Here is a 14187-nt window from a genome sequence, read left to right as displayed (position 1 = left end):
CGGTGATGGGCGGTGTCTATGGGTTTTGTTGACGTTCCCATACCATGTGGTAGAGGGTATTGGGTGTAGAGCAGAAGGCGCATTTGTGAGTATAGCTCGTAGGATACATGGCGTGTAGCAGGGTGCCATGCGGGAATGTGCCGGTCTGCAGTTTTCGGAAGATCACCGCCTCTTCTCTTGTCAGCTGGGGATGCGGGGGTGGATAGATCCTCCTACCCAGTCTGTAGTGGCTGAGGATATCGGCGTATCTTTTCGGGACGCTATCTTGTTGGTCTACCGGTGCTCGTGAACCTGGTGGGATAGCCCGGAGCGGGTTTTAGAAACAAAAAAAATTCGCTAAAAAAATAATATTTTGAAAACGGTATTTTCGGAATTTCCAACTATTGTTCTACCACTCCGGCAAATTTTGCACATTCTAAATCAATATTGTAGCGGTAATATAAATTTTTGGCACCAGTGTCGGCTAAATATGAGCCAAAGTTTCTGTAAAAGAGTGCTTTCTTTATGGCGTGTGACGGCCCCCGCAGTCGTTTGGTTGTGCCGACCCATGTATCGTTTGAAAGAGCAGTCTCTCGTCTATTTTTCCGCCACCACCGGCTCCGTCCGCACATCGGCAGTGAAGAAATTCCGCCTCAAAAAGAAGTCCCAATGCATCACTCACTCCCAATGCATCTGCATCACTCCGCACACGCCGTGCGTGCCAACGATGCCGACCTCGACTCCGAAGTTCGCTATGAAGTACAAATTTGGAAAAAAAAAAAAAAAACAAGGGAGAGGAAGTCGGCGTACAACATCGAGAAATTACACTCAGCCATCCCGATGACATTAACAGCCCGCTCCTGCAGTTGAGTGATGCCGGAGATCCCGATAGCGTGTTAGGCCTGGTCCCCGAAAGCGCTCCTGACAACGGCCGTGTTTTATCGACATTTCGGCACGACATTACTGTTCTGCAGCTGAAATTTTCACATTGTATGTACAGAGAAGCTCAAGGAAAACTTCAAGCATTAGCTTCAACTCGTGCTACTCACCGAAAATTGGAACTACTAGAGTGTGTTAACGGCACTGCTACTAGGACAAATGAGCTGGCTACGTCTGCTGAGCATGCATCTGCTGAAAACTTGCAGCGGGTGCTCGGAAGGCATCACCGTAGTGATACTAGCCAGAAATACTACATTCCTGGAGGCTGTTAATGCAGTAGCAGTTGTGTATATTGAAATTATTTGTGGGGTTGTGTTATAAAAATAAGCTCATTCTGTATTTCAAGTTATCTCAGATTCTCATTTTTGGTGTTATTTAAGCTTGCCGAAGCGCTATCTCTCTCGTTTATGCTATTACCTCGAACAGTTCCTCGCCTGCTCCCCACGAAATTTGCCAGCTTGCATATATCTCCGAATTCACTACTGATATTCGGCATATCAGTGGTGCCGATAATCCTGTTGCTGATGCTCTGTCACGGATTCATATAAATGCAAGCCAAGTAAATCGTTCTGGCCTTGACTTTGTCCGCCTCTCTACCGCTCAATGCACAGACTGTGAACTTCAAATACTCCGGACTGCCAATGATTCTCTGCACTTCAAAGATATCTTACTGCCTGGCTGCAACGTCAAAGTGATATGCGACATGTCTACGGGTCATCCTCGACCGTACGTTCCACAATTTCGGCAGCAAGGTTTTGACGTGCTACACCCCTTATCGCACCCTGGAGTAAGTGCAGCACAACGTCTGGTCTCTTCCCGCTATCTGTGGCCACGTATGAACACTGACGTCCGTTGCTGGGCTCGGGCATGCATACAGTGCCAGCGCGCCAAGGTCAGTCAACACACTGTGAGTGCGCCTGGTCATTTTCCACCACCAGACGTTCGTTTCAGCTGCGGTCACATCGATATCATTGGTCCACTACCACCGTCCTCGAACCAACAATACACACTCACTTATATTGACACGCGTACTTATCTTTATCGGGCGACCACGTTTCGCCACCTAACAAATGTTATCGCACAGCGCGGGACGCGCCTGCATGCATCCGAAGTTTCTGGAAAGTTATGGATGCTTCTATCCCGTTGGCTGTTGTCGCCGAACCTTGTGCTATCAGATTTCATCGCGTGACGTGAATGGTGTAGAACTTTGTGGAAGGCACGCAGGTCCCAACGATTAGTCTGGAACATTCAACGACTGTTGTATAAAAGCCGACGCGCTTGACCCGCTGAGGAGATTTTCGACAATCGCCGACTGTGTTCGCCGCTATCGTTGTGCTATAAGTGTAGCCTGTTTTGTGGGCACAGGTTCGCCCAATAAAATTTAGTTTTGTCGTTCACAGTGGTGCTACTGTGTTCTTCAACGTCACCACTACGTGACAATATCGACCGCTGCACATGCTGGCCTTAAGCAGTGCCACTCTCTCGCATTACTGCAGAGTCCATAACCCAGGTCATTCTAAATACCTGAGTTTCTCATTACGGCGTACCACACACCATAACGACAAAAAGAGGAAGACAATTTGACTCGTCCCTCTTTCAAGCTCTCTCTCGTCTTCTGGGTGAAACGCATATACGAACGACAGCTTATCACCTGATTTCCAGTGGCATGATAGAACATTTCCATCGTAAATTAAAAGCAGCACCTCATGCCCATGCCTCCATGATTCCATGTACAGAGCGCCTGCCTTTGGTTTTACTAGGTCTTTACATAGCTCTGAAAGCAGATGCACAGTGTTCCTCAGCAGAACTCGTTTTCGGCACAAGACTTCGCTTACCAACCAGGATTGTAGGTCAGCAGATGATGGTTCGCCTCGGAACCATCATCTGTTGACCTACAATCCTACGCCCACCGCCTTCGGATTGCAATGGCCACTCTTATACCACCGCCGCTTCGTAACGACCGCAGAAATGTTTACATGAGCCCATCTTTACTTCATAGCAGTCACGTATTTATACATCACGACGCTACTCGCGCTTCTTTACACGCTCCGTACGATGGTCCCTTCAAAGCCTTCAAACGGGACGCCAAGTTTTTTACAATTCTTGTCAATGGACGCAAAGAGACAATTTCTATCAACCGCTTGAAGCCAGCTCATCCAGACTCTGGTTGTGCCAACTCCACAACTTGAACTGGTCAATGGCAGTGCCTTCATCGCTAGTGGGGGAGCCATGTAGCGGACAGTGCTCATAGACCCCCACGGTGGAAGAAGAGACTGGACTAGCGCTATCGGACATATAGGCTCGACGATGGTAGCCGCAACATCAACGCAGTCGCCTATTTAATAAATGGCAATTCCGTGTGGGCCTTCTGTTCCTACAGTATAGTCGACAGGTCGGAAAAAGGGGCCCATAGGAAATGACTAAGCAAATGTATTTCTCTTTCTTAAAATTGATTTTGCCCTAAATTATATGCAAATGATATATTGTAATATATTTGTCTCAATACGACAATAGTAACAGCGCTATAAATCTGCCATTTTACCCATAGTAGTTGGCAGGCATGTAATACTCTGGAAGTGGCCTTAAATGGATAATAAATGATGATGATGATAAATGAATGCCATGGCAAATGGAGTGGTGATATGTGCCCAACTTTCTTTCTGTCCTGCAGATGATGCGCCCTATGCTGGATCAGCCCAACGAACCTGTCAACGACCTCACCTACTATGACTGCCTTGACACCGTGCTGGAACGGTCGAGGGTGAGCACAGGGGGGCAATGTGCATACCAAATGTTGCATCTGTATGAGCACAAAGTGTAGACAACTCTTCCAGGTGAACCGCTGGGGCCATTATTCTTATACGGTCACTTTCAGGGTACTTTCACGTACTCGTGTGGAAACACCGGGCCTGTTAACTTCTGTGCGTGACAGCATTCCCTATGCTGTGCTAAGACAGCATACGTGGCACTGTGCCAAGCTCAGTAAAATGTGTCGCTGGACTAATTGGTACATATTTGCAGATCTAACAAAAGCACAAACCTTGCAAGGGACAGTGAAATTGACTAAGCATTAACCAGCGCATGACTTGTATGTATTTGACTGTCCCGTCTAAGATGCGCATTTTTGCTAGACCTGCAGAAAATGCTGCAGCTCAAACACACTGATGCGTCCATTGCCATTTACTCTAAATCTCACAATAGCGCTCCAGTTTTGCACCAATGTTTTGCCGCAAGAGTTGTGCAACTGCTGCATGACATCTTGGTGCGTTACAGTGCTTCACTTCAGGGTCATTCACACAGGGTCTTTGTGAACAGTGCCAAACAATGGTCTGCGCAGAGCCTGGGTGACGCTATGACTGGCATAGCCAACCATGCGAAGCATGGTGAACATGAGCAGTTCAGCGAGAGCGTGCGGGAAGTGTCTAGCACCATCTGCACCCTGGTGGAGGCTTCCGCCCAGGTACGTGGATCACTTGGCAGTACTTGAGTGGTGAAACACCTTTCACTATCGGCACACAGTTGTGTCTGTCTTCTAGAAGATGCACAGGAGGAATCACATGTTTTTTTTCCCCCTTTGGTGGCAGGGTGCAAGCTGGTTTGTACTTAAACTTTATATCCACTAGAGATCAAACTCAGCTTGGGATGAAAGATGGTGTAGCCGTGTCCACTGGATGCAAACAGGCAACCATCATGTATTCTCTTGTAAGAACCACACTCTCTTCTTAAATTTGAGTTAGACTTTCTCAGACAGTACACAAGTAAAAAGTAAATGCATATCTACATTTCAAAACAAGCCCACTGTAAACAAGCCTGTAACTGCCAAGCTGTAGCCGCTGGAGTCTACTCAAAGGTGAAGCCATCCTGAGACACATACCCAGGCCTCATGCTGCGCATAAAGTTGTGGGATCAAAAATATGCCAAACTTCTCACATGAAACATTCATGGTGTTCGAGAGATGCGAGCTTCACTGAAGCAGTTGGACACAAGCGATATGTGCAAGTTGTGCAGCCATACAAGTCTCACTTGGTACATTTTGCAGGGCAGTTGCTTTTTGTAAAGGCTTCTGCAAAATACCTATTTCATACAGTAAAACTTTGTTAATTTGACCCTCTCTTATTTGAAAAATCAAACAATTTGGACTCGTCCTCTGGGCCTAAACAGGCAATAGCAATATGGTAAAACCTCCGTTGCAGTCCCATTTCATATGATTTACAGGTGCCAACGTTCACAATTGAGTATTTCACAGCACTAACGATGATGGCTCAATCTTGCATGCCGTCTTTCGTCGCCCAACAGGCCCCAGGGGCGGGGGACATTGTACTCTGGCAGCAACACGCATTGTTGCACGGCACTGGCGATTGTGGCTCAACCTTGTGCGCCATCTTTCGTTGCGCAAAAGGCCCCCAGGAGGAGGGGAGGTAGGGGCGGCAGCATTGTACTCTGGCAGCAACACGCATACGTATTGCACGGCACCAACAATCATGGCTCAATCTCCCGCGTACAGGGGAGGAAAGCAGCAAGGAAACATGCCGTTTTCTGTTGCACGTATGGCGCTGGGGGGATGGGATGCAGGGGGGGGGGGGGACAACATCTTACTCAGGCAGCAATTGCGCATTGCACAGCCGCGGCGCATCCTATCTCGAAAGTGATCTGCGTCAGGGGCTGAGTCAATGGCGGCTCATACCTTTGTGTGTGCTGCATTCTCGCCACTCGGTGTGCATTGAAGTGAATGTTTGCAAGTTTATACTACTATCCTTACCCTTACTTTGTGTAGCTTTCTACACATTTACTATCGCAATCCATGGTTCGCATTTTAGGTGAAACTGACTTTTCTTAGAGGTGGCCACAAAAAAAAAAAAAAAAATCGCTAAGAATTTTACCTCGTATAATGAACGCACCCTGCAACTTTGTGCATATTTTTCGGGAAAAAAGTGTGTTCATTATGTGACTAAATACGGTGAGTTCTTTCTCATATTTTTCTCAAAGTGTATCAACTAGGTTGTGCTGTATATAATGGCATAAAATTCTCGTTAATTTGAATATATTTGGCCGCACACAGGTAATTCAGAGAAACCTCGGAGCATGGCGAATATGGAACGCCACAAATGCATCACATTAAAGGGCAAAAGCGGCACTAGCGTCCGCTCAAAACGTGGCGGTGGAGTCCGTATCCCCATTCATCAGCAGACAGTGGCAGGAATGCTTTAACACTTCGTGTTTATTTCTCATATTTATAATGTGATCCTTCTTTAGCAGCTCAGAACATTTGTTCATTTAGACTCTACATGGGTGACACGTGATAGTATAGCCAAGGACCCATCAAAAAATCAGTTGTGCGGCTAGCAAGCCTAGCTGTACTACTGAAAATGTACTCTGTGGATGCCACTTTCCTGCATTTTCCTGCATTTAATTGCTATATGTAATGCATTATACGAGTGTAGATACAAAAAAGGTCCCTTGCTGGTAAGATGATGTCTTACGGTGTGTACACAAGGGAATACTCAAGAGATCTGGTTTCGAGCGCTGCCCCGTGTACAGCGACTTTCTTGCAGGCAGCATACCTCGTGGGTGCATCCGACTCCTCCAGCATGGCGGGCAAGCCCGGTCTGGTTGACCTGTCACATTTTGCACGGGCTAGCCAAGCCATCCAGATGGCCTGCCAGCAGCTCTCCAACCCGGCCAGCAGCCAGCCACAGGTGGGGCCAATTAACGCTTCCCTTTAAAGGTCACCAGCCAACATAACATGTGTGAATGGCAACGTGACTGTTGCCATGCTTTTCAGCATCTGTGGCAGCTGTCGGCTCATAGGAGTACAGTAGAACCCCGGTGATGCATCTTTGAAGGGACCGCTGGAAAAAAAAACCTAATGCAACAGCCGGGAAAACGCAGCAGGGACGAAGGCTACAAATCGGCACAGCAACATGAGAAACAGCTCTGAATGGCTTCCATAACAGCCAACGAACCACCGGACCAACTTGGGTCATTGAGTATGTGGCAGTGTGTACGTACGTGCCGCTTTTCAAGCTGTAGATGCGGGACTGGACAGGTACTGCTGTTAGCAGAAACTCTGACGGCGACCTAGAGTACTGGGCATGGGGCACTTGGTCTCTGCTGGTCTTCAGGGAACCTCTCTGATGCAAGCATGGGTCACTGGGTGTGTGCCACTCTTCAGTGAGCGCATTTGACAGCATAGGACCGCCGTTGTTTTCCTCATTGTGCCCGCTTTCAGTTGTGCTTGGTACGATGTCGGCAATGTAGTCTTCGTTTTCAGGCTCTTCCATGGTCACAACACCATCGACTCCCAAATTCGTCCACCGTTGATTGATCGATAGCTCTCAGAAATTCTGACAGTTCGCTCTAAACTTCTGCAACACCAGTAACGGCTTCGTTGCATTCATCAGAACTTAGTCATCCCCGAGCATGCGGAATCCGGCTCGGCTGAAGTAATTTCGGATGAACCACTCATACACGGCCGTGCGTACGCGTTCGGCACCACGGGCACCGGGTCGCGAGTTTGGCTGCTTTAGCCCTAATCTCCCCCTTATTCTTTAAAATCGTGCTGAGAGCGCTCCTCGGAATCTTGCACGCTGCGGGGACATTGGACTTCTCACCGCGTGTGACCCGACTTATGATTTCGAGCTTAACGGCGAAAGGCAAATTCTTTCGCTTCATCATGGCAACACTGCCGGAGAAGGCCTACAAGGTGCACTCGCAATGAACCAGAAAAGCATTGAAACAACTCGCATTTGCACCATCTTGCGCAATGAGTGCACGAGAACCTCTGATTGACCGTCTGAACAAGCGCTGTGAGTGTAGCAAGATCATTTATTATAGGGGGGTGTCCCTCGTGCCGCTGGGTTTCCCCACCGGCATGAGGGAAAGCCAACTTCTTTGGGCACTTTTGCATTGCTTGACGTTCGATATATCGGGAGTCACAGCTATTTTTGTTCGATGTAAGCATAATTTTTGCTATATGAAGCGCTGCGTGCACCTATGGCACCCGCGTGGCCTCCGCGATCAGCTCCAGCCACGCGCGGCAACCGCGCGTGGCCTGCGGCAGGAGCCGCTTCCCCTCCTGCCGGAGTTGATCGCGGAGGCCACGGCAGCCGTAGCAATGAATAATTGCGCCGCTCCAAGAAGGATGGCGTTGCGGGCGGCTGCGGTGGCGATGACACCAACGCGGAGCACGGAACTGTTGCAACACTTGAAAAATTGCACATTCTAACAAAGAATGACGGTCACCTCGAGGATCCCGGCTGAAAATTAACTTCCAGTTAAACAATATTACTTTATGAGGACTTCGAATTATCGAGTGATTTCTTCTATAGGATTACATGCAAAACTGACGGGACCAGCACTTCACTTCTAATTAACCGAAAATTCCAATTAAGCGGCTTTGAATTATCGGGAGTCGACTGTATATACTCATTGTAACTACACCTTGTCCAAAAATTGTTCGATATATAGAATAATTCGATGTAAACGGGTGCAATGTAGTCGGGTTCGACTGTGTTCTATTTTTTGAATATTCAGTACATTCAGTGTAGAGACCCCACTCAGTGCCGCATGCACCGCAGAGCTTCTCATGTTAGATGCCGCACATGCCAGTGCCAGGTGTGTTGCAAACGAGCCGCCCCGGCTAATGCAATTGCGTATTTTGTTTCTACGAGTGCTTTTGCCCTACTGCTTGCACTCTGTGGGCAGTGTGATCCAATGTGGGCACAGTGGCTTTTATAGATGACTGAGGTTTTTTAGCGCACGAAAAGGGACGAAAGACAGTGGCACTGTCTTTCGTCCCTTTTCGTGCGCTAAAAAACCTCAGTTATGGAATACCAACACGCCCTAACCTACGCTCTTTTATGGATACTTGGATATTGTTACATGTGGGTTGGACTGTAGACTCACTCTTGTTAATAGTATCATTTTTGTGAAAAATGTTCTAAACCATAGTATTGAATCAAGACTTTTTCGTTCTAGTTCTTCAAAAACGGTTCCGTTCAGGTTCAGGTCCGGAGCAAAAATGTTGTGGTACAAACAAAATAAGCTGTGTTTGTTTGCATAACCTAAGAATAATTACAGAAAAACAGCATCAATTTATTTTGTACAAAGACTTGACAGCACTCCTAAGCTGCATGGAAAGACTAAAAAAGATGGGGGGAGTATGCATGCTGTTCTTTATTTCACATTCACAATTAGCAAAAAAATAACGTCTTAGAAGCCCGCCCACGGAAGCAGTGCATCCAAAGCAACACATCATTTCTGTTTCACCTGCTTCTGTTTACGTTCCAGTATCATAATGCGCAAATGCCCAGCTAGGAAGTGCCTTATCATTTTAACATCTGTATATGTAGGTCTCCCACCACCGAAGAACTGTTGACAGTCGCCAATTTCAAATGTTCATGAGTGTATGCTAACTTGCCCGTCTGATGAGGCGACATGTTGAAAACTGTGCTAACGGCACTGCCACTTCCAATGCGATGGCAAGCTCGTGTGTATGCAAATAAGGCAACCTGGTTGAGTGCAGGCAGTGCATGGATGAGAAACTCCAATGAAAGCGGCTAGCCTGAACCACAAACCGTTACTTTATTTTTGGTTTCATTCCAGATTTCTGGTCGAATTCAGCCTTGCGCAGCAGAGCTGATTTATCTATTTCTTTTTTCTGCTTCTCAGTTCAGGTTTGATATTGTGTTCCAAACTACCGTAATAACCCGCGTATAATACGAACCCAAATATAATACGAGGTGAAATTTTTGGGACGAGAAATGGAAAAAAAAAGTTTTACCCGCATATAATACGAGTGAGAGAAACTCGGGGAAAACATTTATTTAAGTCGGACTCAGCACTTCATTCACTGTCGTCCTCCACTGCACTTTCATCGGACAATCCCTTGTCTGACATATCCTACCAGAGGTACTCGTCCTCGGTGCCATCGAGCGCGTTCGAGATCCCGCACTTCTTGAAAGCGCGACGCGCAAGGTCTTCTGGGATGCTCGCCCATGCGTCCACGATCCACTTGCACAGCGTGGCTGGCGATGCCTGCTTCAGTGGCCCAGTCGGCGTCACTGCAGGTTCACCTGACCGCATCCACTCTGCGTAGCACCGCTTCCTTGAAAGGCTTGTTGACACAAACATCTAGAGGCTGCAGCTGAGACGTCATCCCACCCGGGATAACGACGAGTTCAGTATTACAATCACGCAACAGCTTCTTCACCGAGTCGGCCAAATGGCCACGAAACGCGTCCAGCACGAGGATGGACGGGAACGACAACAGTGCACCGGGCCGCCTACACCAAACGGACTTTATCCAGTCGAGCACAAGACTCTCATTCATCCATCCTTTCTCACGGCATTTAACGATGACATTTTTCGGCAGCTCACCTTTCGGCATTGTCTTGCGCTTGAAGACGACATAGGGCGGGAGCTTGCAGCCGTCTGCCGTGCATGACAACATGACGGTAACACGCGTCTTTTCGTTCCCAGTGGACCGGACACAAACTTGTTTCGAGCCCTTTTTGTGCACGGTGAGGGGCGATGGCATGTCCAGATAAACTTGTGTTTGGTCAGCATTGCCGATTTGCCCCAGCTGAAAGTTCTTCAACTTGCGCAACGAAATAATGTGGCGCTGGAAAGCCACCAGTAACTCTTCAAACGATTCCGGCAGCTTTTGCGAAATTGAAGTTCTCCGGTGCAATGAAAATCCTGCACGGCACATATACCGATAAATCCAATGCTTGCTTGCTTTGAAGGTGGAGCTCGTTAGGCCTTTTTCTCTCGCAAGCTCCCTAGCTTTTGCCTGCATGAGCTCCACGCTCACAGCAAGATGCGCGGCTCGCTGTTCTCGGACGAATTCCGTCAGTTTGAGTTCAATTTCCGGGAATGTCCCATTCTTCGGGCCGCGAAAGCTTCTTCGCGTTCCGCTGCACTCGAAAAGTGCTTCTTTTTGCCGTCGCCATCCGCGGATGCTTCCCTCGGTGACGCCAAACTGCCTCCCGGCCGCACTGTTGCCGATTTCCTCTGCCGCTAAAATCACATTTCGCTTGAAAGCTGCCGAGTACTGCTTCCGTGCCCCCGACATCGTGCTCCTTCACTAAAAACGATGCACTTCACGAAGCGCAGTTAGCACGTGAACTGCCAAGGTCCGCACTCAACAAAGAAAGAAACGATGCCGTAGCCACGCTAGGGTGGCTAGAATGGGGAGGTGTGAAGACCGGCCTCCGGAAGCTGGCCCCAAAACTCGTTCCTGCCACGTGACGGCGCTGCCGGCCGGGGCGCCGTTTAGGGCGCCGTAGTTTCTCGGGGCGTCTGCATACCTCCGAGTGGGAAAATGATTTGGTAGCGCTTAGTTTTTGCGTTTGAATGCGTTAAAATCTGACAAGACTTTTTTCTCTACATTGTAGATGCTGAGAGAATTTAATGACGTTTCACTGCTCTCATTCCACATGGAAACAGCGAGCATCGACTACGCAGCCGACACAGCAACGGTTTTTGCGACCACCTCTTGCCGAGATTAGCGCGCTTATGCCTTACCGAAAATATAGTTCATAGGAATAGCCGCGCAAGGCCAGCGCATCGGAATAACCTTGAATGTGTCGCCCGCACATAAGTAACATATTTGGGATTGTAGCATTACTTTAAATGGAGGAAGTTCATGCAATATATCAGCATTGTGGGGAAGAAATTCTAGAAAGTACAAAGCGCTTGCGACTTAATACATGTTTATTGGAAATAACACAGTTATTGCATTACATCACAGTTTTACAAAACGCAGGGCTTAACCTTCTTGGCTTTGTTGTGGATGACACACTGATTTAAGCTTTTGAGCAAAAAGTGAATGCGTGTTATACAATAAAACCTAGACACCAATCCTGTTAGATCAGCGGAATGCCTCCTGCAGCCAATCTGTGGTACATTGGCTGCTAGAAACAAGAAATTCTTCACAACTTTTGCGTGCAGTCGCGTAGTGCTAAATGCATGAGTGAACCTGTTCTCGAGTGTCTGAGTGAGGTTGTATAGACATGCTGAGGGATACAGAAGCCCCCCCCCGAGACGCGGTCCCGTATGACAACAGCAGAAGTCGGTCGAGAATACAAAGCTTGGACCATCTGCCGAAAACCCACACTAAAACCAGCCTCTTCCACAACACGGAAAAGTTATACCTATGGCTAATGATGTCGAAAGCCTTCTCCTGATCGAAGGAGCAAAGAATACCGGGAAGTTTTCTGGTATTTCCCTCCAGGAGAAGGTCCCTCACTGCTAAACCGTGAAGCTGAGTATAGCACCCCTGGACACTACATGCCCGGTATGGACCCAAAACAGTGCTGAGCACTGGTGTGAGTCGCGTACACAGGCAGTTTGCTATGAGCTTATAATCGCAGTTCAGAAGCGTGATTGGACGCCATGCTCTCAGATCGGAGCTCCTCGACTCGTCCTTACAAAGGAGAGTGATTAGCCCCTCTCGTTGAGACGCTTTAGTCCCTTCACCGAGTAGCCTGTTCACCAGTTATATGAACGGCTTCACTAACAGTGTCCAAAATTTAACATAAAATTCGACTGTCAGACCATCGGATCCTGGACTGCAATTACGCTTCATAGCTCGTCCTCATCTATGGCTGAGTCGCACGCTTGTGGCGGCTCAGCTGGTGAAGCAAACGGAAAGACAGCTGGAGAGGCAACTGGAGAGGCACGCAAGGTCATGTAAAACTGCCTCGCCAGTGCAAGAACTCCATCTGATGAGTCGACTATGCTACCATCACTTGGATCTATTAGGGAAAAAAGAGTTGTGTTCTTCCTTGAAAGATGCTTACGTAGGACGTTTCTGCTGCACCACGCTTCCATTTCCCACAGCTCTGCTCAGGCTGTGGCCCTCAAGCCGTCCCACCGTCGCTGCAGGAGAATCCGAAGTTCCTTTCGGAGTGAGGCCAGAGCCGAAGCAACACCAGGCCCGCCGGACAGTGGCCTCGAGAGCAGGAGGATCGCGTCGGAGACTATTTTAATCTCCCCACGCTCCTCATGCGCTCGAAGCTTGCCCCAAGACCTGAAGCACTCACGCACTCTGACCTTCACGTCATCCCATTCTGTGCCACTTAGATTCGCTGTGTTGTGAAGCGATCGAAATTTAGGAAACTCGAGAAAAATACAGCTGCACTATACCGACCACGAGAGTTACTTTGCACTGCTCCGTGGCCTATGAGACTGACAAGCTCACGGCGCCCCCGCGCAAGCCACCCTACCCGGGCCTCCGACAGAAGCGCCAAATTTTACCCCAGTGGGAGGAACGCGTAGTGGGGCCTCCCTAGGCAATGGCGGGGAGGCGGTCTTCACACCTCCCAATTCTAGCCACCCTAGCACGCTGCAATAGCGAAGGCAAGCCGTAGCCAGGCAGCAATAACAAAGCCAAGTCGTCGCCATGCAGATATCACGAAGCCAAGCCGTAGCCACAGAGCAATAACGAAACCAAAACTTCGAGCCGAACTTCGAAATTTTTGTCCGGATCCGCATATAGTACAAGGCGGAAATTTGGGACGCTAATAACAGGAAAAAGACCTCGTACTATACGCGGGTTTTTACGGTATAGATTGGGTGAATTAGAGTTTCTTATGTTAGCAGTTTAGCCAAGAAGGTGAGTTGGAGGTAGCAAAATTTTTAAACACTTTTCTTGTATATTACATGGATATGCTCACAACCAAGATAAATTATGAGGGAAAAGGAGCCCAAGGTATTTGTATTCAATACCTTTAGTGGAAAGGAATTATTGAAGGCATATATCAAAAGAAAGGGAGTTAAACACCCATTTAATGACATAGAGATGATCTCGCAGAAGTTAATACAGTTAAACCTCGATCTAGCGAACTTCAATATAACGAAATTTTTTATATAACCCAGCCATTAAGTTGGCGTGTGTCGCGATTTCCGGCGCACGTCTTGGCCGTGACTGGGCATGGCTGTAAACATGGCTCAGCGCATCTGCAGTCGTGCACCCTGCTCAAGAGGTAATAAGCTGTCTTCCCACGTGCTTAGTATTGGAAGTTGTGTAATCTCGAGTTTAGGTGGCTCATTTGAGCGAGAGGCAGATGAAGTATTTGCTTCCCGCTGCGGGCACTTTTCATGATAGTATCGTCCCAGTGCGGGCAACGCTATCAGCTGCGAGGCCCGAGTCCGTGCGGAAGCTTGGCTGGCTTCGCTTAATTCGTCGATATCGTCGATGTGGCATGAAATCGTGTCATTCACCACCGACTCCCAGATTCATCAAAATGAATTGCTTTTTCATTC

At 48.2% G+C, this 14187-nt stretch overlaps 1 protein-coding gene across 5 annotated transcripts in view; it reads left to right on the top strand.

The window, feature by feature from the left end:
- Positions 1–14187, top strand: part of rhea (Talin_middle and talin-RS domain-containing protein rhea) — a 439862-nt gene that overhangs the window by 210018 nt on the left and 215657 nt on the right. For all 5 annotated transcript variants that reach the window (XM_075693866.1, XM_075693865.1, XM_075693867.1 and 2 more), the window contains 3 exons: positions 3590–3679; positions 4256–4378; positions 6471–6614. In XM_075693866.1, the coding sequence (XP_075549981.1) occupies positions 3590–3679; positions 4256–4378; positions 6471–6614 (357 nt within the window). The remainder of the gene's footprint in view (positions 1–3589; positions 3680–4255; positions 4379–6470; positions 6615–14187) is intronic.

This window comes from Dermacentor variabilis, chromosome 5, assembly GCF_050947875.1.
Source record: "Dermacentor variabilis isolate Ectoservices chromosome 5, ASM5094787v1, whole genome shotgun sequence".
NCBI lineage: Eukaryota > Metazoa > Arthropoda > Arachnida > Ixodida > Ixodidae > Dermacentor > Dermacentor variabilis.
The sequence above is the reverse complement of the archived record's forward strand: the minus strand, read 5'-3'. Positions and strand labels throughout refer to the sequence as shown.